The sequence below is a fragment of the Megalobrama amblycephala genome, linkage group LG4 (assembly GCF_018812025.1).
Source record: "Megalobrama amblycephala isolate DHTTF-2021 linkage group LG4, ASM1881202v1, whole genome shotgun sequence".
Lineage (NCBI taxonomy): Eukaryota > Metazoa > Chordata > Actinopteri > Cypriniformes > Xenocyprididae > Megalobrama > Megalobrama amblycephala.
In genome coordinates, this window is record NC_063047.1 from 8,448,810 (window position 1) to 8,475,638 (window position 26,829).

The 26,829-nt window shown below is 36.9% G+C and overlaps 1 protein-coding gene across 2 annotated transcripts in view; it reads left to right on the forward strand.

Moving 5' to 3' along the window:
- The first annotated feature begins 384 nt into the window (after window positions 1-384).
- The window catches only part of unc5db (unc-5 netrin receptor Db), a 165,823-nt gene continuing 139,378 nt past the window's right edge, over window positions 385-26,829 (forward strand). For both annotated transcript variants that reach the window (XM_048187240.1, XM_048187241.1), the window contains exon 1: window positions 385-579. In XM_048187240.1, the coding sequence (XP_048043197.1) occupies window positions 471-579 (109 nt within the window). In that variant the 5' untranslated portion in view covers window positions 385-470. The remainder of the gene's footprint in view (window positions 580-26,829) is intronic.

Sequence of the window (26,829 nt, forward strand, 5' to 3'; positions counted from 1 at the left end):
ACAGTGCAAGTAGTATTTCAATTAAGTAGCTTCCACAGTCATTTAGCGTTAAACAGTTTTTTACTGAAGTCATTGACGACAAGGTAACAGTATATCTCCCTATTAGATTCTCGCTACATCAAAATGCAATTACATGACAACGCGATTTCTTCCCAGCGTAACTGCGCGCACACATAATATTCCCACCTGACTGGTGCTGATGCTTGTGGTGAACTTGACTCCGCCCACCGCGGTGCGCTATTGGCTGGTTCGACTAGTGAGCGTGCGGCACCTGCAAGTCTGAGTGCACTAGAACGAGGCTCTCAAGCAGGGAGGGTACAAGCCTGCACGGTGTCTGAAGTTCGGAGCACAGCAATGATGTATCCTGATCATTCAGAAAGAAGTCAGAGCACTAAAGTGAGAGAGACCAATAGAGCAAAAAACAAGGAACTGTCACAACATCATAAAAACGGGCGAATTTACCCCCTAAAATGACTGAGAGAAACAGAATAGAAATGGGAAGTACTGTGAAGCGACGTCGGCGCTTTTTGGAAATCATCCTGGTTCTCGCGCTTTGTCCGTCGTGCGCCAGCGGTCGAGGTAAGTGCTGAACGTGGGAGAAAATATGTTTTGATATTTACAGTATTATCACCTCCTGTTGTCATTAGTTCAACTTCTATACTGGATGGAGAATCTCACAAGACCTGTTTGATCTATCTCTTTGACCACGCGATCGTGCACGCGGCAGCGCTATTTAAGCGTAATTCTTTCTCAGAAAAACGGACACAGGATGCACAGTTTTGTGTGTGTGTGTTTTGCCTGTATATTCGTCGTTTATGTATACACTGAGGTGTCTGACAATGAAATGGAAAGTTAGTAACATCTGTTCTGAAAAAGCAGCAGTTTTCCCGCAACATACGTGTCAAGATTAGGAAAACTAAAGGAAACTGAAGAAATATGTTGACAGAGCTGGAGTACATTAAGTATTTCCATAGATAGTCCATGTTCAACAGGCGACCTTAGTTCTCTCTTTCTAGCTCACATCTACCAAATATCATTACTGTGACACTGTTAAATTAACTAAATGCAGCTCTGTAATTTAAACCTTGTGCTGAAATCAGTTTGTGAGCGTATATAGCAGACTCAAACATTAATTAATATAGTATGTAGTGAAATTTTTCAAGTTTTCAAATGTACCTATTGTTCTGCTGTCTTGAAGTTTACTGTCATTATTATTCCTTAGATATACAAGGTTTATCTAAGTAATCTTACATATACAAGGTTTCCAGTGTCATGGAAAATATTAAAGTATTGGTTTTTGAGCAATTATATAGGCCTGATGTGTTTTGTATTTTATTCTAATAGTACGGTTCATTGTTAATTCGTTAGCTTGGGTCCATTAATTAACAGATACAACTTTTGATTTTAATAATGTATTAGTTCATGTGGAAGGATAGATTAATAAATGCTTTTTAAGTAATTTCATGTAAAAAAGGGTAATTAATTAATGTTAACAAATTTTGAATCCCATGTTCATGGAAATCTTTTAAAAATATTTTAATAAAATGTAAAAGTGTCAGATTTATATATGGAGTCTACATTTTCCCAAAAGAATTAGATCGAAAATCTGTCGTTGTGAATGCAATCTCTATAAAACTTCATATTTGTTTCAAATTATCTAGTTGTCACAAAAGACACTAAAAGCCTTAAGGCTGTGTTTGCTGCACAAAGGGTCAGCTTTTAAGTCTTGTTATTTTTGTCTGAGATGTCTTGAAGCTTGTCAGGTTTAGCTGTTCTGAAATCAATGTGGATGAGCATCATATGTTCACAATGACTGCAACTCACGTGAAGGGGCAGTAACTGAGACTTCTTGCGTGCTACACTGCTCTCAGCAAGCCCAATGGGGCCTATATGAAACTTTAAAAGGGTTCTCAATGTATCCACCCGAGCGTGCGTGCTCCGTGGATCCCACATAACGGCACGCGATGGTAAGCTTTCTTTTTTTCCCCTAGAAGAAGGCGGCACGGATTGCATAGAATAAATTAAGGTCTATCAGCACAAGTTTGGAAAAAACTGAGTTGAAATGGAGGTGCATTAATTCATTCTCAATATTGAAAAGGTAGATTTGGCATCATTTTCTGTCATTCTCATGCAGGCGTATACCTCAGCTAGAATATGAAGATCTGTGTTGTAGATATGACAATGCGTGGCCTTTGTTCACTTTTGCTACACTTAAATATGGCAGCAATGTGATTACTCTTTTGCTCTTATTTTTAATTAATAAATATGTTTACATGCACTTTTAAAGTTTGATTTCAGTCAGATTAAAATCAATATATATATATTTTTTAAATGTCATGTAAATGCTTTAGTCTGACTGAAAATGTACCTGTTTTTTTTTTTTTTTTAGTTTTTTTACTGTGCTAAATGCTAAATGTGCACAGTAAATGCGTATATACATGTTAATCGGACTAAGTTGGACTTGTGTACTTGCTCCGAAAGACACAGCAAATGTTTATTTAATGTTCAAGTTTTTGATTGAGCATTGTGTAATGTATACTTGGCAGATGGATGAAGAACGTATAGCTTGGCTATGCAAAAACCCACTGTAGATAGAAATGCGCATGTAAACATGTTTGTTTTTGCCTTGTGCTAAAGGATTTAGTTTGAATTTCAATTATTGCACACAAGTACAATGCAGTTTTAGCAGCAACAATCTAATTTTAGCAGCGAAATTGTCTAGTCGCCAAACTCCGCCAGTGGACCGTTCAGTGAGAGTAAGCAGCCAATCTGGAAGCGACAGAGGTTCTGTGTATTTTCTTCGCTGTTATAAAAATCCATCACCAACTCGGGTCTGCTAACAGTGTGCCAATGCAGTGCTGCTCACTGCTCAAATTTACATTTAAATGAAACCAAATGACTGAACACTCACAGATGAGAGTCAGTAAAAAATCACCAGCTCCTTGTTTTGCAAAAGTACAATTCTCTACCTAAAACTGTTATTAGGCTCTAATGGGATCTGTGTTGGTAAATAAGGAAATTACATGATCGATCCTTGTTTTTGTGAAAGAAAAACTATTCTCATATATGGCCTCCAGAGATGGAATAAATCTGGTAAGAGAAAGTACCTTGAGAGCGTAACCTTGAGCATTAATAACTCATTGCCACACTTATGAGTGTGCAGAAAATAATATAGGCTTGCTGTGACTGCTTTCTCTATGTACTTCTTCAGCTAGGGGCTGTGTGTAAATATTTATTTATTTGGACGAAAGAGTGAATTTAACTTCATTAGTCTAATGTAGAAGCAATGTGGGCTGATCCACCATCAGGCTTTTTTTTTTCTGGTTTTCATCACCTCCTCTCCCACCTTCAGAATGATCAGTGCAGTCAGTAAAAGCTTTTCCATGCTATAAACACAGACTTATAGTCAAGAAATGTAGAAGTAATGTTCCATTTCAGCCTTTTTGTGTCATTCATATTTCCTTTAATCCAAGGATATGCAAGCTTATGTTTGAAGATGCAAGATAATATCTGGGCTCAGCAGAAGCTTTCACACATTCTGCAGCATTTGCAAGATCACTTCCGATAACATCTGAACATGTGCAATATTATGTATTAGTCATAAGTGTTAGATCTTTGGAAGCATTATAATCAAAAAATGTCTATTGTCACCATCACTGCCTGATTTATACGGTGCATGATATACCGTTGTTGACTCATCTCCCGTCAGACACAATGCTTTAATGGCGGTCTAGTACACAAATTTCCATTTATTGGTGAATACGATATTACAATTGTGGAATTTTGGAAAATTATGGAAAAATGTTTCAATATCAGTAAAAATATTGGTAAAACCGATTATTGGTCGATCTCTAAAGGTTGCCCTTTTTCCCAGAAGAATGAGGCTGCAGAATATGTTTAGGCAGGATTTAATATACTGTAGCCAAAAATGTAGTGCAATATGTAAAACAACAACAAAGGAGTTGCGTGTCAGGAAAATGTTAAGGCATATTGTTTTTCTCTTTAGAGATGCACAATATGTTTTGACCTCAAGGTTAAATATGAATATTTACCAGCTTTTTTGCCTTGACTAAAGAATAACACAAATATTCTTACAATAATGCTCTAAATGGCATTGCCGATAAAATCTGGAAGTTTGCCCTTTTCATTCCTCAGAAATATCCACATTTACCATTTCTTTTTGTGTACAGGACCAACTCGGTGCATATGAAAGTTTTTTTTCTAATTTTGTAGCAAACTGTGGATTGGTAGATCACTGGTGGAGCACTGTGGTGTAAAGAATTACACAAGTTTTGCTGTAGTAAATTTGTTTAAGACTAATAGAGTGCAGGAACCTGGAAACAAGTCTTTTTTTCCCGGTTTCAACTCTGGGAAGTCATTGTGACATTAAGGTTGTGGGATCGTTGTTTAGTTCATTTATAGCCTAAAATGTCTTAAAAGTTGTTCATTTATGAAGATGATCTTGATGAATAAATGTGTAAAAAATCCTACATTTTTGTTGGTCACAGAGCTTATTTTCTGCAATAATCCAAAAGCCAGTGGAAAAAATCCTATGATTATTGTCGACTTGGATTTGTAGCAGAGCTGGTGTTTTTCTGGTTCAGAAACCTTTTCCTGAAGTGTTGTCAGTGTTTACAGATGGCACAGACCAAATGAGCTTTTTATAAGCCGTTTTTATGATAGTCCCTTTTGCCCAGGCAGTTGTTAGGTTTGCAGGATTTATTTGTGTCTGCTCTGCAAGAAGATCAGTCTTCTGTCCTCCTGTAAATTGTTTTATCCACACACATTAAAGTGAACCATGAAATATCCAAAGTGTTCTTCCTCTCATTTACAGATTTATTTACTGCTACATGCAGTAAAGTTCAATTTGCAGGCCTTCCCAAGGCATCAGAAAAGTATTATTGCAATTTGAAAGTGCATCTTAAAGAAGCACAGTTTTCTGTCTCTGAATGAAGCCACAAAACACTGGACTTTTTTGGGGGGGGGAGGTAATCTCCCTTTGGGTCACTATTTCTCAAAGGTTTTGTGTGTAACTACTGTAGAAATGCAATGAGTGATACAGTCCCCTATAGTTTAAATCAGACTTTTTGGATCATAAGTTTGGTGTAGTATTGCTGTTTCACGATTATGTAGGAATGTATAACAGGATATCAAAAGAAGTAATAAGTGTGCGGGGAGAAACCAAACTTTGATCATCTCTGGTGGCATTTATTGATTTTTTTTTTTCTTCTTTCAGCTTGACTAACTTGCACATTATACATGCACACTTTCTCCGATCTGCTTTGAGTGGTCTAAAATCACTGTTTGAGTGCCTCAAGCCATTTTTGCTCTCTCTTGTCTGTGCTTTCCAAGTTTCGATCATAAGTGCCCTTTTCTTTTGTTCCAGTGCCTAAGTTTTTCTTAGTGCGACCTATAGTGGGCTCCACCCGCCTCTCACTGACACTACATTCTTCTTATCCGTCCCAGGAGGATGCTCGGCTGCTTTTTTCTTGATTTAACCTGCACCTACACCAAGGGTCATGGTAATTCTTGTGCTTTTTGATGCTGCATTTAGGAGTCAGAGAACTAGAAGAGGATAAAAGATTTCTGGAATATTCTGTAATCATTTCACAATGCCTTTGATCCAGTAGAATGAAGTAGGTCATAAACATTATACTGCAAAACAATGTTTTTTTTTCCAAATGTGGAATTGGTTCTAAAACTATTAGCTCTTCTACAGTGATTTTCATGTAACTTGATTATTCATATACCAGCCATTTCACTTAAAGATTCTCTGTTCAAGCTAGTAGCGTAATTTTCATTTCGAGGTTAATCTACCTTTGAATCATAAGCAACCAATTAGGCACCCTATGACACTTACTATTGAAGCCTTTGGCACATTATTAGGCATTTTTGATTCAATCACGCTAAAATATAGACAGTATTTCTACCCTAACCCAAAGATGACCAATATTAATCACTCACAAATTAAATTTAGCATAGATAATATATTATTATTCAGCATAGATACGGCATGTGTAGTCCAAAATAGTCATATTGATATTCATGAAGTCAGAGGCATATGCACAGCAGCAAAGGTGAGTGGAAGGGTTTTATAACACTGTATAAAACCTTAAAAAGTATTCAAAGGGACAGTTTCATTGCAAGCTCTTACCTTGGACCATACACTCACATTCATGTATATATAGAATAAGGGTCAGAGCATTGGGTCAGCTGATGGGCCAGATGAGATTTAGCTTACGCAGCAATAGGACGACAGGAGAAAGCTAGATCAAATGGAAAACCCTCTGAGTAATAACACTCTCACCTTGAAGTGCTTTACAATATCACATTACACATTAGGTCAGTGCCAGAAATAAGAAATAACCTTTTTTTTTTTTTATTAAAGGGCAATATTTGATAACTCAATTTTTCGTGGCTTTTTGCTTTTATGAGGGTATACGTTTTTCTTAACCATATAAAAACACAGAGCATCATCAAACATTCAATTTATATCACAAAAAAAATGCTTTGGATGCTGTTTTGTTGGCTGCTGCTTAAGGGCTTGATCAGAAATGTTTTTTTGTTTGACAGTATCTCCAAAGTATACTGGATTCAGACCGGCGATCAAGGCCAAACTCTGATGTAGAAAAAAACTGAGCTTTATTGATTTTCAAGCAAATTTTTATGCCTACATTTAATTTTTTTTTCAGTAGGTATAGAATCGTGGACTTCCTGTAGATTTTATAAATGAACTGATGTCTTTCAGATGCCCCATTTTTTTCTTTTATTTAGTTTGATGTCTTCCAAAAGAATATTCCCAAATTAACTCAGAAAAGACTGTCGTAAGACTAATTTAACTTTTTAGTGGTAGTGTTTTCATTTTGGTTGTAGCAACTGCAGCATGTTATGAAGATCTTTCATTTGTATTTCAATCTGGTTGTACTTTATTGGTTTACATCTTTTACTGTATGTTGTATTCACACTTCAAAAACATGAAACACAATTGAGTTCTCTTTCATGTCTTCTTGTGCTAGAATGCTTTAAAATAGCTTGAAAGTTAAATTTGCAAGACTGAACTTTTTTGATGATGTAGCACTGGCCCGATTCTATCAACTGTCCCGAGCATCTTTCACGCCGGTCCCCGGCCATGGGGCAGTCCTTATTACAAACACAGAAGTGTGATGAAGTGTCCACAGAGGCATTAAACATTTTATGCAATATCTATTCTATGCAGTAAAATATAGAATAGAATAGAATAAAATAGAATAAAATATCAGATACCCCGTTTTTTTCTTACCCTGCCTTAGTGACCTTTCTGTTGCTTGATATTCCTCATTAAATATTCGTTTATGCATAGTATTTCATAGTTATAGTTTGAAGTAAGTTTCACTTGAGCAATGGAGCTTTAATGAAATGGCATTTCTTTCTCCGATTATTTTTTCTATGCTTAAAGTAATGCTTGCCTCGCAACATGTTATGCATTTAAGCGGTGGCTTATTATGTCAGTTCACCATATGTGCACATCTAGAAGCATGTTTTTTGGACTGCCCGCATGACTGAGGTTTACTGCATACATACCTTGTCCTTCATTTTATTCTTCATCTTCATATATGCAGAAGGCTCGTAGTGATTTAATGTCTCATGCACTGGAAGGACACGCAGATAAAAGCCATCTATCCCAACTGAAAGATCCCCCCGTTCCCATTTCCATATATTGCTCGTCCTTGTAGTGTATATAAACTGCCTACTATCCAAAGGGCAAATATCAAATTAGGGAATACTATTAAAATCACACCTGAGCTCTTTGAATGTAAAGACAGACCCTAGGTCAGAGAGGGATTTGAAAACTGTCTTTCCACCGTCGTTAGAATGTCTTACGGCCAGGACTCAGGGACTGTTTGTATGAATACAGAGTCTGCAAAAAAGGCAGCATTAATGGCTGTGACATTTTATCAAGGAAAAATGAGCCACTACATCAACAGAATGGGCGTACTTGTCTAACGGTGTAATTTGTTTGCGTAAATATATCAATGAGTGGGCAGGCGAATATGAATTTTGAATAAACTGTAATTAATGGAAACACATTGATTGTGCATCCAGGGTTCAAATAATTAATGAGGTACTTTGAAATATTTATGCTGTCTAAATGAAGTGCTTCACCGAAAGCAGTCAGGCTGAAAAGTAAACTCAGCCCATCTACTAAATATTAAACAAAACATCAATCTGTGAGCTCGCTTTTCATCAGTGAGGGCTGCGGGACTATATCAGAGCAGAATTAAAGTAATTATGTTCACTGCTGGAGAGAATTGCAGTGCTTTATCATTAGATGATTATGATGTGTCTGAGGTCAAAGGTCGTAATCATTTCAAAGCCTTAGGCTACATATTCACGACATTAAAATAGGTTTGGTGTTATTGTCTTTTCTGTTTGCAGGACACAAGGTATGAATTTCAACACATTTTCTTGAAAGTTTTATTGAATTTGAAATTTTGGACCTTTCACATTTTGAATCTGCAGTACTTTGGTTATGACTGAAAGCCTATAATTCAGTGTCACTGCTGGGCTTCTAAAATTGCACACCAGTAATCTAGCGGATGTCACTTAAACACCAAATCACTGTGTCAGACATGGTACAGGATCTGTCAACTTAACAGCGATTATTACATCCATGCCTATTTCGAGATGTATCCTCTCGGAAAGCTAGCACATTAGCATTTGAAAAAGACGTGCAGGCTAAATTAATGCGTTGAAAATGTGTTTAAGTAGTTTTGAACATTTTATTTTCAATCAAGTTGAAGCAGTTACAATTTTTGTTATGCTTGAGATGGATTTTTTTAAATAGCTAAATATGCCCAATTTCCTTATTAAAAAGAAGAAGACTGCAGAATGCTGCGAGTTTACATCAGAGTAAATATCTTTCCTAATTCTTAGTGCTGTGTAGCTGAAACCTCTCTAGTGTACTGCCAGATAGCATAAGATCACCAGTCATTTGTGGCACTTGAGGCAGCTCAATCCATTTGTGCTCTTGGGTTTGAATCCCCACGTGAGTGTGGTGGTTACGGTTGTGGCTCTGATTTCATTCAGATCAGTAGAGGGAATGGCACAGAAAGCAGGAGGGGAATTAGCTGGGCTTCATTTGGTCCGTGATTAATTTCCAGCAGTAGTATTAGTGACTCTTAGACACAGTAGGGTGTGGATATTGTAATAAATACTACAAACCACTCTCTTGGGTGGTGTGTAGTGTGTTTTTACACTGTGTTTTTTTTTTTTTTTTCCTGCTCAAAAATGTATTTTTTTTTGTCATATTTTTCTAGGTAATCCCTATCCCTTATGCTAAATCTTTTAGCGTATAGATATAGAAACTTACTTTTATGTGGCATTTTTCTCTTGTATAAATCTAGCTAAGACTCTAGTGGTAAGTTTAAAGCCAAATCACTAATGGCTAAATTATCAATAATATCAATAATTTTAGTGACACCCAAAAAGGTTGGGTTAACATGACAAACAAACCATCACAAATCCAAGCACAAATAAATTTATATGCTATAAATTTCCCTTGGGTAGTGGTCAAGTTCAAGACCTGTTTAAAGAAGAGACTACATATAGAAATTAGGTGTAACAATTTCAGATATCTAAAAATATCTGCATTTCAGATAAGACTTTTTTAGCAGAAAAATCAATAATAATGCTATGAATTGTCTGGCATTGTGGCATATTTTGATAAATGACATTTTCTATTTGCTTCAGCATCTCTGGTATTAGACTTTGATAAATGTTACTTTCCTTGGTTTGTCTTCAGTCAAAGGCCTTTCTTAAAGGCCACCTTTGTCATCATCACCGCTTCCTTTTGATGAGCTGAAACTTGCCACAGTTATAGGGGTTTAAAAAAAAATAAAAACATAAATGTCAGGGTAGGATTCACATGCACTGCTAGAATTAGCTTCTTTCACTGATCTAAGACTGGATTCAAATCCTAAACTTTTTATTATACATGGTCTATTTTTAGATCATCTTAAAAGGAACACCAACAACTGTTATTGGCGCTTCCCACAGCTTTATCAAAGGTAGTTGTGTCTCGATGTGTCTTTGGTCTAAGGGCAGCAACACTGGTGTAATTACCTGCTGAAATCGGAGAGGGCTGAAGCCCAAAGCAAATGTGCAACAAAATAAGATCTTGATCTTGGACTGAGAGGCAGACCGGTTGAGAAGTAATAAGAAAGCATGATATCACAGGGGAGAACAAAGTGCTGTGATTACATTTATCTCTATTGGTCTGCTACAGGGCTGCTAAAGGAGAACAATCCCTGAGCTCTCTATGTAGCAGGTCTACTGGCTTTACTTGCTCTGCTTTTATTCAAGGCATATCGGAAAACAGTCCTCTTTGCAACAGTCCCAACAATTCAACAAATTCAACTCTATTTAGATTATGTTGGCATTTCTGTGCAGAAACCCTGAACAAAGCGTAGAGCAAAGACGCCACTAACGCCAAAAGAATACATTACAGAATATTCATTTGCGCAACCTGATTTTTATTTATTTTTTCTGTTGTTTTTATTGTCTTTAATATGAAAAAAAGTACATACATTTCAGTCGCATTAGCGAAATTTCAGTAAAATTACACAGGCAAAAAAAGGTCCATTAGTGTAGCTATTGTATGCACAGCTTACATAAAAGTCAATTTCAAACCAGAAGTCATTTCCAATGGTTTGTATTGGTCAACACTGTAAATACGGTTGACCAACTTGATCATGCTGCGACATCAGTGCGGGGAAATCTTTTGACCTCACACGAAATTCCAGATCGCATGGATTACTATTGAAATGGCAGGACTTTGTCCACAGCGGTAAATGTGACCGCACCTTTATTCACAGCATTCATTTTAGTGGTTTTTCATGTAAACGTTCTAGATGGACATGACTGAAATGATTTTTTCTTTCTTTTTTTTTTTTTTTAGTGTCTCATGCCATGAGCACCTTGTTTTTAAGATGCAGTATCAAATAAAATAATTTGAACTTTTGAAGTTGAAAATGTTTGCTCCCTTAATTCGGCACCATTTCGTTTTTCTCCGCTATGTTTGAGTTCAAGCACATGTCTTGTGTGAACGGCTTTTAAGTGTTAATAACTGTAAATTAAACCATCAACCCATTCGTCATGTGCTTCTGTCAGGGCACGACTCTCTGTAATCCTCACTGACATTTCAAACACAGCATGTGTCTTCACTCCTATACTTTTACAACAAAAGAGCACTACCAAGGTTGTTTGAACTTTAGAAATGTAGCTGACAGTTCATAATGTTACAGAATATATTGGTATCTAAAGGCCAATTCACACTGCACCAAAATGTTCAATCTGCGAAAACAAGCTTTGACCAATGGAAACGGATGCCTACGTGCAGGGTTAGCACGCTGATCTGACAAAACCCGATGAAATGTCTATTGCCTTTGGTCGGCGTCTGTCGGTGCTGGTTGAAAATTGGCCTTTCACCCAGAAATGAACATTGTCTTAATTTACTTACTCTCATGTCATTCCAAACCCATAATATTTCCATTCATCTTCGAAACACAAGTGAAGATATATTTTTAATGAAACCTCGATTGAAAGTGTATTCCATCAAAACTGACATCTGAAGTCTTCTGAAGACACACAATTGCTTTATATGATGAACAGATTTAATTTTGGCTTTTATTCATGTATAAATATTGATCAAAGTGCATACATAGATTTATCAAATATGGTAAATGGAAGCTCAAATGTGCTTGCTCTAAGGCAGAATTATTATTTTTGGGTGAATGGTTCCTTTTGGTATTTCTAATAAGCACATTGCAATTATGTTCTAAGTTCTGAACAGTTTTATGCAACAATTAATTGTAGTCTACTCATTTGATTTCACAAGCAGTGTTCTAAGAGTGATGATATTTAGTTCAACAGCACTAGAATTTTTCACTGTTTGTATAACCTGTGAACCTTTTTTTTCTGTGTGTCATCTTTCTTTGGCTTCTTTTGGAAATATTTTCATTAGTGGGGTAAAAAACAAAAAAAAACATTTGCTTTCTTATTTCTGTTAACCCATTTTTTTAGTTGTCTGATTGAGCAAGATTATGATCTTAATTCAGTGATAATCTCTTTTGTCCAACATATGCAATTTGTGTATTTTAGTTCATTAAACTTTTCCTCTCAGCTTTTATGATTCTGCATCTCTTCAGCACTTTTTCATGCAGATGTGGCTCTGGGAGGGCGAGATGACACGCAAACAAGATGGATACTCCTCCATTATCAGTGGGCAATTTTTCTGGCACCACATCCCATGGGGACAGTGCCGATGTGAAGTTTATTAATCGTATGTGTATAATTTCTAATAAAAGGCCTTCAGCACAGTACTGACTTTGCTCTCCTGAACACTGTGTGGACTGGCAAGACACATTAGTATGCCAGTCCACTCGAGTGAATAAAAGGTATTGCTAATGCACCTTGTAACTGTTTTTTTGGACCAAAATCCTCTTGTGGGATTGGAGATTGGCCTGAATGCATTTTAGATCATTTAGAGGGAGAGAGATGAGGGTGCTATTATTACATTAATGACAAAATGGTGCAGTAGTTCCTCTTAGTATGGCATTTACATGTCACTGTGGCTACCTTTGTTTTCTTGGAGCATGTTTTGTCACATGTTTCCTACAGTGAACGGGTTATCTCTGCATTTAGAGGAGATGCGTGAGAGTGCTAAAGCTAATTTAGTTTTGTTTTCACAGACTAAGGGGCGGGAAGGCTGTTGATGGGCTGGCAGCCAAGAAAGAAGAAAAGTTTTAATTAACTGTTTGTCTGCAATGTATTCTCGAACTTTCTAAGTATTCACACCAAATATGAGCAAGATAAGTCATTATTTCATGAGCGTTTTTGTTAGAATAGAAAGAAAGATGTGCAAAAGAGATGTTGGCTGTTGAATATCATACAAAATAATAAAAGACTTTCTATCTTTGATTGACAGATTTAGTTTTACCATCTAAGCAGGATATTTAATTGGAAAGGTCTTTTGCATGATTTTAGATTTTTTTTCAAGATTATTGACCTTCATGTTTTTCTGAACCTGTCAGACTTTCTTCTGTAAAGCACAAAAGGAGATATTAGGCAGAATATTAGGCACTGACAGCCTCAATCACCATTGATTTTTATTGCATGTGTTTTCCATACAAATGTGAAGAGTGACTGAAGCTGTCTTTTTACTAATAACCTTTTGTATTTCACTAAAAGTTACAGATTTCAACAACATGTTGAAAAAATTACTGGATGATGATGACACAATTTGTTGGGTGAACTATCGCTTTAATAGTTACAAAGTCTTTGAAAAAGTTGTAGAGTGCTCAGATCTGCATGAAAATACAATGACTAATAGATATATTATGAGTACCAGTATATATTAATATCCCTGTAATTTATTGATTAAATAATGTTAATCATAACATGGTAAAGTTTTCTTCTTGGCATTTTCTTCTATACAGTACTTTATTGAGATCCATGATTTAAGACTAGCGTGGAATTTTTGCACTCAAACCACTGCCTGCTGCTTCTGATTGTTTTTAGATAGAAAAGCTGCTCATAACTGCTGCTCGAGGATCAGTTTTCTCTGTAAAAATATTGGCGATTTGGCAAACAGTCCAGTCAGTGCGTATCTGTGTTTGCGCTCTGGAGAGCGTCAGAGGTTTCTGTTTACAACGTAATTTTGCAGTGTTGAGCAATGTAGCCAATCACAAACATTTCTGTTGATTTCTTGAACACAATGGCCTATCAGAGGTGTTTGAGTTAAGAATCTGCACGATTGCAAATCATCTCATTATAACAAAGTGTAGGCTATGTACATAGTAGATTCAATGTGCAGTGTAGACAGCTTCATTGATTATAATTGAAATTCATGAGATTGCGTCATTGCGATGAACTAGGATAAGTGACAGCTTTTTAGTGATAATAAAGGGATCGTTCTTTGCACACTTTCTAGGCATATTTATAATTTGAATAAATCTTTTGTTTTTCATGCTTGACCAGCAGCTATGTACACGCTGCAAAGTTTCGGTAGTGACATCTGCTAATTAATTTATTTGTGTGACTATTATTGTCATGAATGCGTGATTTTTTTATTGTAATTTTTTTTCTCCTTTCCCACGAAAAAAAAGTTACGTCTCATTTGATTGACTGGACCAGCCATCAATCTCATTGCCACCCTGGCCCTTATGTAGGCCTTATGGCCTTTTGGCCAAAATATTCTAGGGGCCATGAATGTTTTGTGAACATTATCAAAAATGCTGGTGCTGACTGGCAACTTAACAGGGAGATTGTTGAATTACATTCAGAATTACATTTTTTTTTTTTTTTTTTTTTAAGTCTGGCAGTAGTCATCAATACTGTTACTCATTCAGAGTTTTGGCAAGAAACATGCTGGAATCTTAGTCAACTCTTAACCCTGGAGTTGTGTAAGACTGCTGTCTGAGCCTCAGATTGTACTTTGTTCATGTTAGTTTGCTGTTAGATTGCATGTTAGATGGCACCAGCTTTTCTTTAGTTTTCAATAAGTATGTTGCAGTAAACATGGGAAGTGGGATTACCCATGCACTAGGGGTGTAACGATACGCTCAGGTCACGATACGGTACGTATCTCGATACAGAGTTCACGATACGATGCGTATCACGATATTTTGAACAAAATGAAACTGAAATTCAAACAAGATTTATTAAAAAAACATGAACAAATTTCAATAATTTTCCTTGTTGTACATACAAGATCACATTTCAATAAAATAAATAAATATAAAATTTTAATAAAAACCTTCTGTATTCAAATTAACAGTTGAATAGGGCTGTCTGTCACTGAAAAAAAAAAAGTTAAATTTAACATGAACTTAGAATTATGAATAGGGGCCGTTCACATATCGCGTCTAAAAACGCGTGGAAGGCGCGGCCGCACCGCTTCTCCTTCTTTCCAAAGCGCTTGCGCTCCTGTGGCGTCGGTCGTTGCTATGCAACCATGAACTGAGCTCTCCAAGAGGATCAGGATGTTTCTGCAAAGGATAAATGATTTCTAGCCCTTGCATTAGTTTTACTACGAGATATATTGATGGAGATAAGATATAAAAACCACCATGAACAGCTATGATCAGCTGTTCGGCTGAGCTTTTGATGTTTTGTTACGGAAAGGCCATAGCTGATCGGTTGATTCTTGTCACGCGACCTGCGGTGCGCTTGCGGCATTCTGAGAAGTTGAGAATTGCATGCGCGTCGCGACCGCGTTGATCCCATTATGAGCGCGCCTGCCGCGCGGCTACATTTGAAAATAATAACTGACTTGCACGCGGAAAAGACGCAATATGTGAACGGCCCCTAACTTAAAGCAAAGCATCGCAAGCGTCTTTTGCTTTTCTGTGAGCACAGCTGTTGCTGTGCACTGCGGTGAAAGAAAGCCACGACTTTTCTCACGCGACCATGCAAGAGACTGACATGAGAAACGTTTAAACCTGCTTGCAAGATTCAATGTGTGCCCCAAACACTTACTGAACTAGAGAGCTGATTGAGACACACCATCTACGATAAATCGTTACACCCCTAATACTTATAGTAATTTAAAAATGTGGTAGCATTGGAGCTGGACAGGAAGGATAACTCTGGGAGTTGGAAGGGGTGTGTCGCGATTCTGCCTTCTCACATCGCGATACAGGTTCGTGGACCTGCGTATCGCGATTTCGGTTTCATATCGCATATCGTTACAGCCCTACCATGCACCATATTTCATTCTAAAAAGCTGCATAATGCGTTTACATTGCTTTTGAGAATGGCACAAACATTGAGATCAGATTAGAGGTTCATTGAGGGCTACATGATTAATCAAAATAAAACCAAAATTACAAATTGGCTTGGTGCGGTTATCAGAAGCTGTGATTTAAATAAATAAACGTATGTGCTGCGACTTTCAGAGTGAAGCGCGGCACTGAGTTCTTACATGTGAGCAGCTCATTATCTGCCGGTGGTTGCAGCATCTCAGAGTGGCTCGGTTCACAGTAAATGCTTCTCCACATGAACTCCATCTCTGCAAGTGCTCTGAGTTTGGGTCACTTTAATGTGCATCTGAGAACGCAACATGCACCAACCGTCTTCCCATACTTTTAATTAGAATTGCTTCTCAACAAAAGAGAAGATTTAATTGCTCCCTGCAGTTTTTAATCAAAATAAAAGTTTGATGGTTTAAAGTTGTAATGAAAAATAAAAATATTATTCGATTTTTCGTAAATACTCTTATATTACATTAAAATATTACAAGTGTAATATTTATTTTATTTTGTTTTTAGTAAATAATAACACTACTAACACTACTACTACTAATTATTATTATTATTAGCCATATTGATATATAATTACAAATAGCCAAGTTGTGCAGCCCTACAAAAACAAGCAGGATTTTTTTTTTTAAATCACAATCACAGTTTTTATCTAGAAATATGATAAAAATCATGCAGGCTAGGTATTCGCTGCATAATAGAATGAAATAACTAGAATAATAATTACTGTTAGCAGTGCTATAAACTGACTGTGAAAATGTTGTAGGCGTCTGAATGGCTGAATGGGCATAAACCTGTACTTTAGGTGGAGAAGCCGCATAGAAACATGTCACTCCATAATCCTGATTTATACAGATTTATCGCCACATCCTCCAATTATATGCAAATAAAACATAAGTCACCCTGTCCATGAATACCATCTTCTGGTTTTATAACCGGTTACATTTCAAACTGGTCAGATTATTCCAAATTTTAATTGCTTCTCAGGACAAGTAATGTTTCTCAGTGTATTACAGTGTTTTTGATAAATCCCATGTTTTCAGGACTGAGACAGATTTAATGGATGAAGCAGATGAAGAAATAGAAGTTAACCTTTGCGGCCCAATTAACATTTTTTATAATTTATTCCACATGGGTGTCCCTTTTCTTCTTTCTTTTAGCTTACTACACAAGCAAAATTCCCAATCTCTTTATTTAGCACCCCTGGTATGGACCCAACTGCTCCAGCGACGACTGATAAGAATACAGTACAAAGCAACATTGAAGCTGAAAGATATGAAGATATGACTTAAAATTGGCATCTTAGACTTTGTCATACCAGTTGAACTGTTATAAATGACAATGTTAAAAAGCAAAGCAAATTTTTTTTTTTTTTTTGCTTTTAACACTTCAGGAAGTTGAGTGAGTGAAGTGATGTGTAGCCAAGTAAGGTGTCCCATACTTTTGGGAATTTGTGCTCTGCATTTCACCCATCCAAGCGCACACACAGCAGTGAGTACAGTGAGTACTGCTAGCTAAAAACAATTTAGAAAATGATTGATGTACAGCATCTTGTAATATACCTGTTGAAAGTAATGTGAAAATGGTGCCAAGGAAGCTTAAGAGTCAGCTGTGTGTAGAAAGCTTTTTCCTCTATGATTTTTTGCTTCATTGCAGACGGTTCAGTGCCAGAATCATCATGCTAATCAATGGCAACATCTGTTTCACCTCCCCCTGGAAACATTCTCATTGACACATCATAATCCAATCCGTTCCCACCAAACCTTTACTCTTCATAATGTGCTCAATGCTGCAATGCTGCATGTGTGCAATGCTGCCGCAGTATATGTCCATATCTCCACCATAGGTTCCACCGCATCCCCCCCTAATCATTATAGATTTGCTGTTACTGGCTCAAAAACAGATGGTAGAAACCCAAAGCCTGCGAGTGCCAGTGAGACTACAGTACTTCTGAATTTGAATTACTTTAGCCTATTAGGGGACTGTGTTTGAAGCAATGTAAATGAGATTTCCTTTTGCCTTTTCCCTGATGTTGTTAAGCATTGCCTATGCTCCTATTATTGAATACTAATTCCGCCCATCTTATCTGGAGAAAGTGCTCAATTGTCCTAAAGGGATTACAGATAGGTGATTTTGTAGCGGCATTGTATTCATTTGTTTTTATTTCACGTCATACTTAAAATGCTTACAGCTTCGGTAAGCATTTTTTTCTCTAATTGCGGCTTGCATAAGACTGCTAGCCTGGTTTGATTGATTAGTTTTTGGTCTCCCATATTTCTCTTGGTTTTATAAGCCATCTGTTCCGTCAAGCTTACCTAAAGGACATTTCCAGTTGTATTTCCTAGTTTTACAAGTTTTACATTACGAGAAAAGCTTTTCATATATCTGTGAATCAACTTGTTTTTCACATGCACTACATTTAGATTGTATTTCCCTCCATTTTGTGTCCTTGATTAAGCTGAAATGGATGATGCCTGTATCTTTGACACTTTGACAATGAGAGTGAAGCTGTTAACGTCAGTAGAGGCCCTATAGTGGAGTGGCTTTGAGGCAGTAGAGACACTGTTCGTCTCAGGATGAGAGAGGAAAGCTGCCGTGCCATAACACAAGGTCAGACATTGTGCTGAGTGATGGAGGACACAAGTGGTGAAGGCGGCCATAAGTCCTGCCTCTTCCATTTAGTATGGCCCCGATGGATGGGGTCATTCAGAGTTTTACACCGACCCTGCAGCTGCAGCAAAGCTGAGGACAAGCCAAAGGTTTGACTTCCATGTCCTTTAAACTTTTCGAACTCAGGCACCTATGCACATCCTCTTGATTTTATTGTGTCAATGCCAAACTCATGTCCTAAGATGAAAAAATACAAAGATATGATTTTTTTTTGTCCATATCACCCTGCCTTAAGTGTAAAGAAATGATAAACTTAAGTTGTGTAACAGGTTTGTCATTTTCATGAGGTGTTGCATATTATTTTTAAGTTTTTAGAGGAGATTACAAGAGACAAAGTAACACAATCACCAAAAAACAAATACCAATCACTAGTACCTTTTTTCACCATCAAATGATGATTAGGGGTGTCACAATGTAAATTTTTGACTCTGTTAGGTGCTAGTTCTGTGCGTACCCTGAGATAAAATCCTGCAGGCGCCCCTGCACGGACCAATAATTTTATATATGTTTTTATATACATTTTACATGTGCATGGGCCGAATGCATCTTTCCGCGCTCACAGGCAAAGGAGTGTCTTTGAAAGGCTTCCGTGCTCAACTGTGAGCGAGACGGAGCGTAACGTGGCAAATGAAGTATAACCGGGCCTTAACTACTACAAATTGAAGTGGACTAGTTCGGAGCAGATGGCTCACATCGCATATATGTATATGTATATGTATATGTATATGTATATGTATGTGCTTCAATTATTAACATGCGTGTAGGTTATAAGCGGCTCAGAGTGGCTCCATTCACAGTAAATGCTGCTCCACATGAACAGTTATTATTTAGGTCTTTTTATTACCACAAAAAAAATATATATCAGATTAATCGTCAAGATAATTATCCGATTACTCAATTACCAAAATAACTGTTAGTGACAGCCCTAATCTTGACCATTTTAATAGTTGTTAATTGTGAAATTGGGTAATCGCAACATCCCTAATAATGATATATGATCTATATCTTCAGCATATTAAGCTTTTACACATTGTAGAGCCGTATAGGCCTGTTTCTTCAAAGAAAAAACATGGCAGTGGGTCCACAAGTTGAAGTCTCATGCCAATTTTACCTGATGTGCCCTGAGAGGTTGAGGTTTTGAGGAGCCCCATTTACTATTTTGTGCAACTTTTCCATGGTGGCCCGAGGAACTGTCAGGTCTCTTATCAGCCAAAGGAGAGCTGAATCCCATTACAGCCGTCAGTCAGGCAGACACAAAATCCATTACGTGATCAGAGAGATCAATTGCAAAAGGTTACATTTTTGATGTCTGCATTTAAAGTAGCTGAGGGTATGATGGATGTTTTTCAGCTACTTAGGTTTCCAGGAAATCGACTGAAATTCCCTCTCAGGTTTAACCAGTGTTGATATGAACAGTGCAACGTAATGCGACAGAAACACAGAATGCCTCGGGGTGATGAGGAAGTCTAGTTAAGAGTAGACAAGTCGAATGCTCCATAAGAACCAACTGAACTAAAACAGTTACAGTAGAAAACACTGAGATCAGCCCTCCTACCTCATCTGGCCTGGCTTCTGTCTCTATGAAGGATTGCTCATTATGTTCCTATCAGTGTTCAAGCAGCAGGCTATCTTAACACCCAGAGACTCGCTTTTAATAAATAAGCTACTTTTCATTTGCATAGACAAAATGAGAAGTTGTTTTCATTGACTTAGAGAACCACTTACATGCATACAAGTTTGTTTTGCTTGGAAATCCTGTTTTCTCTGAGTAACAAAGCATGTGATCCAAGGCCAACTTGGCTTGACTTTAAGATTCTGAGTAGAATAACAGAAAGACGCTGTCTCCAAAATGACTGACAGTTAAAACAAGCGTGCTGGTTGTGAGGGAAGCAATTCATTAATCCATGGTAAATCCCCAGCAGTTACTGAGGTGGAGATTCAATTTTCACATTTCTAATTCATTTCCTCTAAAAGATTAGTTACTAGTTGTTGGCAGTAATCTCACAGATAGCAATGAACTATGTAATTGGTTCATTTAATTTTCTAGAAAGAGTACTAATTTTTCTAATTTGCCTACCTTTGCTTCACACATCTTTTAAAACATACTGAATAAATGTGCCATTTAGATACAAATAGTCTTAAGCTTAATAAATAAAGTGTAGGCTTTATTTGGTTTTATAAAACGGTTAGTTCCTGTCCTTGATTCTGATTGGTCAATAGCTGTGTTTTATTCACGATAAAACACGGCTATGACCGCTTCACCCAGCGGTTCTACACAACACCCTTACCAACCACTCTTAGCAACGGAATCTTTGTTCTCAGTTGATATTGTTCATTGAAGCTTACTGTATTATGAAGAGTATTGTGAGAAAAAGATAGAGTGAGCGAGTAAATTACCTGCATTCAGATTTAGCATTTTCATTCAGGTCAGTCCTATGTTCATAATAAAAAATCTGTTTAAATGTCTGATGTATTAACTTGTCCTTATGGCAGTTAAGGGATTTTCCTGTGACTGACAGTGCTAGTCAAAGCATTTGTCAGTTGTGTCTTGTTTCGTGTTCACAACAATTCAGTATTTCAATTTAAAATTCTTTGTTACTGACTGACACACTCATAAAGTCAGTCTTTGCCACCATCTAATGGCGTGATAATGTAAATTCTGTTGCTGTTCATGGTCAGGGACTATTTTTTCCGGCAGAAGGAAGGCTTTAAAGGTCCCGTTCTTCGTGGTTTTTTGAAGCTTTGATTGTGTTTATAGTGTGCAATATAACATGTGTTCATGTTTCGCGTGTAAAAAAACACAGTATTTTTCACATAATTTACTTATCTGTATACAGCTGTTTCCACTGTCATAAAAACGGGCTGATGACTTCCTTGTACTATGAAGTCCCTCCTTCAGAAATACGTAACGAGTTCTGATTGTGCCAGCGGTTCCTGTGTTGTGATTCGACAGCAGCTTAGCGCTCCTTGCCCGGAAAGGTCACGCCTCTTACCATAACGGGGAGATGCACGCGCTCAGTGTTATCGTAAACATGTCTTTAATTTTACCTTATCAATTTGAGCCGGAATCAGACCCGGAGAACATAGATGAAGAGGATCGAGTAGAACCTGTGCAAACACGTCTTTTACAGGATGTGTCACAATGGTAAGCTGTTTATTTACAGTAGGTAACGTTACATAGGCCTAAACATAGAACAATGATTCGCGTGGCTGCAGCTAAACCAGCATGTGGTTAAACAGTAAACAACAGATATAATCAACAAATAATTTAAACTGATCATAACAAACACCAACAATCGATGGTGTCCGGTTGAATTACTACACTTTTTAAAAGTTTTGGTCGGATAAGTGTCAATTGCAATGTAGTTAACAAAGCTAAACAGCGTTGCCCTTTGTGTGATAAGTTACAGAAACTGTTAAACGCACCAACGTAAATAATAAAATGCACTTACCGGTTGTGGTCCACAAACAACGCCTTCTCCAGACAAAGAGGGAACTGCTCCATCTTTCAAAAATAATCTTTGTGCGAATCCGGCATTAAACTGACTGAGATTGAGGAAGCTGTCCTCAGTAAAATGTGCTGCACATAGTTTAACATGTGGATTATAATTTTCGGGAACCGAGTTAAACATAAATTGTAACCACTGATTTCTAAGTACAGCGTCCCTGGGAAGGCCAAACAAAGGTGATTGGACTGCGGGATGAAAATAACAGCGTTTCGACGACATGGCGACAAACACACTTTACAAACGCAACTCTTGCTCTTCTCCGTGGGAGTGCAACAAGACCACGCCCCCTTTTTTTGTGTATTCCTGTGGGCGGAGGTTAGTCAACGTCAGTTTTAGTGACGTCATTAAAGAAGGAAGTAGAGGGATGTAGTCCAAACAGGCCGTTCGTTGTAGGCTATTTCTGTTAAATAAAATATCTCGCTTGGCATTGAACTTTGAGCTTTAAAATTTTACAGATTTTATTTATACTCTAACAACAACATTACACACTAACTAAAGTTGGAAACATGGGATCACGAAGAATGGGACCTTTAAGGGAACGTTTACTTCATGAAAGTTGCATTGATACATATTTTTGGCTTTAATATTTGTATTGTGTGGTAGCCATTTTATAAAAGCAATAAGGTACTCGAGGGTAGTACTGTATCGTGAATAAGTCACCGCTGAAGGGCTTCGCGTCTTGCCTAACAACACCCTTAAGCCGTGACTTATTCATGATACAGCACAACCTCTCGTACCTTATTGCTTACTTATTAAACATTTTCTTTTCCTTTTCAGTCATTTTCTCCTTTTTTTTTCTTTTCTAGCAATCCACACATACATAACCTTGAATATGATTTATAGAGCAAGAACACTCGTGTTCAAAAGTTAGGGTCAGTAAGATATTAGTGTTCTGTTTACAAAAAAAAGCTGTTTTTTAAACTTTCTATTAATCAAAAAATCCTGAAATGTATTACAGTTGCGGCAAATATTAAGCAGCTGTTAAAATATTAAAAATATTAAATATTAAAATGTTACAAATGTTGAGCACCAGATATACTGACAGATAAATGATTTCTAACTGTCAAAACATCACCCTAATGAAAAATATGAGCAACGTTTTAAAAAATTAGCATGGCCTTATTAACAGTAGCACTATAGTATATTTCATTTTTGACAGTAAGGTAATTGAGTATATAAGGGATAGACTTACAGTCTCTTCAATAACTATGCACTGTATAAAGTTGTTTAAAAACCCTAGGATCACATCTAATTTCCATAAAGGTCTGTTTTTTATGGATTTTTTTTTTTGTCTACTGATTGTTTGTAAATGTGTAGAAATGTGTTCCCCCCCTATCTTTCATCTGCTGAGTAATCAACACCAATTAGTAGTACAACCTATTGAAGAGAGTGTAGTCAGTCCCTCACAGCCTCATTTTCATTTCTGTCAAATTAAATTAAATATTGAATAAGGTAGCACACTCTTAAAAGAACTGCTGTGTGGGATCATTATTGAATATTTATGCTGATATATATACCCAGTAGCTCTCGTGGACCTGAAACTGTTTATCCATTACTAAAGCATTGTAGAGCTTCCCTGCCATATGCTGTGGAGTGTAAGAGCATTAGAGTTAATTGTACCACAAGCTACAACCAACTCTTACTAATGGCCCTAAACAAATGGACCATTGAAAGTGCAGGATGATACCTCTGTCCTACCTCTGAACTGATTACCCATAGCTAATTATCACTCATTTAATGAATGAGTAAATTAGGAGCAGAGAATGTGGACTCCCTTTTATGCTTATTAGCCTCTTATGGGGACAGCATGCATCAGACAGACCAAACGGAAAAGGACAAATTGAATAAGGACTTGGGTGCAGGTACAAAAGAGAGAAAGAGAAAATGAAAAGGGAAAGGGAGACTGGGAGAAATCGCTGCTCAATGAGGTGTTCTGAATTGGCCTGTGCTGTTTGGCACACTTGTCTGTAATCCATGGCACAGTTTGAATTGGAGCCCCAGCTTAGTCCCAGACAACCTCTCAATCACAGGAACAATCTCCTCTCTGCATATACTATGGTCTCCTGAACTCACATTAGTCCCTGATTTCCACACCACTGCTGATTCGTGGGTCTAACCGTGTTTGCTTTGCACAATAGAACAGACTGTTCCTCCTGGGAGAAACACTGCCGTTTCTGTTGTGCTCCCAGTGTGGCTCTCCGGCTCCTTTTAAGGTTATTCCAGAGGTCACCATTGTTATCTTTGAAATTATGTCCTCTCTGAGAGCTCATTTTGGAGCTGTGTTGGGCGGCACTTTACCTGGCTAATAAGCTCATATGATTCATGCAGTCCAGCACAGGGTGGGTGGCATATGTATATAAAGGGAAATTGCAGCTTTTGAATTATGTGTTTTGAAGATGTTAGAGCACATTTTTGACAATTAAGCTCTATGAACACATAGTTGATTCTTAACCATTTCTGTTTATTTGGTAAACTGAAGAGCCACTCTCTTATCAGTAGTGATTTTTGTTTCAGGATGTTTGTGCGAGAACAGTAGGCTCATTTTCCACTTTTGTTCACAAGGGTCAATCGATGCCAGCCATAGTGTTTGTAAAAGGTGTCTTTTTTTTTCTTTTTTTTTCTTTTTTCCCTCCATGTGTCAGCCATGTTTAAGGACCTCTTGTTAAATTACTCCTATTATCGCACCATTCAGAACTGTGGCGCTAAATTTCATGCAAAGAGACAATCCATGGCCAACAAAGATAAATTGCCCATACCCAACATCTAAACATGATTCTTTATGATAATAAATCTTGAACCCCATATATCAAAGCGTCATTCACTGCTTCAGCAGCCGTATCAAGATGAATGAGGTGTGTCATAACAATCACATTAAATCAGCATTAGACTGCCTGTGCCAATCAGCATATGTCTTGCAGTCCTAATTATACCCATTATTCAATCTGTAAAAAAAACTGCTTGTATTCTGAGAGAAATGAAAAATAAATATAAAAACAGATAAGATCTGGAGCTTGCATTTGCACTTTCATTTGTTTTAGTTACAGTCCATTGAGCTACTTGAGAGATTCATTAACACTGATGCATGCTGGGATTTTATTAACGGGCTAATAGTTATACTGCTGTCAAAGTTGAATGACTCTTAAGTGATTTTGAGCCTAAGATGAGGTTCAACAATTTGGTTTTAATAGTCAGTACTTCATTGCTCACACACATCATTTGTTCTACCATGGCTTGATGTTTCCACTGCGCATATCTGCTCTGGATTAATCAAAATCAAAGGCCTGTTAATTCTTAAATAATAAAAAAAAAAAAAAAAAAAAAAAAAAATTTATATATATATATATATATATATATATATATATATATATATATATATATATATATATACATAATATATATATATATATATATATATTATGTATATGTTACCATACAGTATGTACACTAGTGTTGTTGGTGGTAAGATTTTGCAATGTTTTGAAAGAAGCTGCATTTATTTTATCAAAAATTCTATACTTAACAGTATTAGTATGAAACATTATATAACACAAATAACGCAAATAAATTAATGAAGCATTTATAATGGTGCATGCAGCTGTAATCTTGGTAGGTAGAAATTTCTATTCTAATCTCTTATCCCAATTTCGCTTCTCTGTTTGCGATCAGATCATTTTAAGCTGCTCTTAAAATGATCTGGAAAACTCTGGAAAAGTTTTCAGCCCAATTATCCAGAAAGTGAATGCATTCAAACAGTCCAAAACAGCACTAATGTAAAGAAAACCAGGCTGATTACATCAGAGATGGCAGAGAGAACAGTGACTCACAGACAGTTTTCAGTGAATTATTTATTCCAGTGTCTGTTTAGCTTTAAAACACAAGCTCTGTTATATTCTGTCATTGTTTCTGAAGCGCGAGCCCTCAAGCCCACACGTCAAAACGTCCCACCGCTGTACGGCCAGATGATACACAAACTATGTTTCTTGGCTTGATAAAGTAAACAAACCAGCTTCTCGCTAGTAAAGTTTTGATGGATGTGAATTGTAATCAGGATAAAGACAATTGCAGTGACATACAGGAGCATACAGTAAGCATGCATGAGTCCGTTAAATTGATCCGCAAACAAGCCTCTTGATGTATTTGATCGCACATTGTATTTATGCAGACACATTTCAGTACATTAACAATGTTTCCACATACATTCAGGATAATGTTTTTATCTGTCACGTGTATGTTGCTTTGTTTAGTAATTCTTAATGGATCCATCTACTATAGTAGGCAAATGCAGTTAGGTCAAAGTGGTTGATTAAGTTTTTTTTTTTTGGAATCACCAAGTGGTCCTGTTTAGTATTGCAACTTGACACGTCTAAAACATAAACAAGCTCTTTACTGTTGTACTGTACGGATATTGCACACTGAATTCTGAAAAGTTTTGTTCTGTATTGCTTTTTTTTCCTCATGTATGCTTTGGTGTACATACATTTATGAATTATATGGACTCCTTATATCATTTGGTTATTGCTTTTTTTTGGAAAGACCTACATTTACCGTGAAAAAAAGCTTGCAGAAATGATTATAGCTTGTGGAAATGGATATAGCAAATGATGACACAATAAATGCATTAAACAAGACAAATGATGTATGCTTAAATTTATGAGTATGCTATTATTCGCATTCTTTTGTGAATAAAAAAAATGTAATCTATTGACAACCAAATTATTGAAATTCTTAAAGGGTGGTGGGGGTATAATGCTATTTCATGTATTCTAAACATGGTCAACGTTTCAAAACACGAGTTGGACGTATGACAGAGTATTTCTGTGCCAAAAATACTCTTCCAAATCCTCATAAATGTC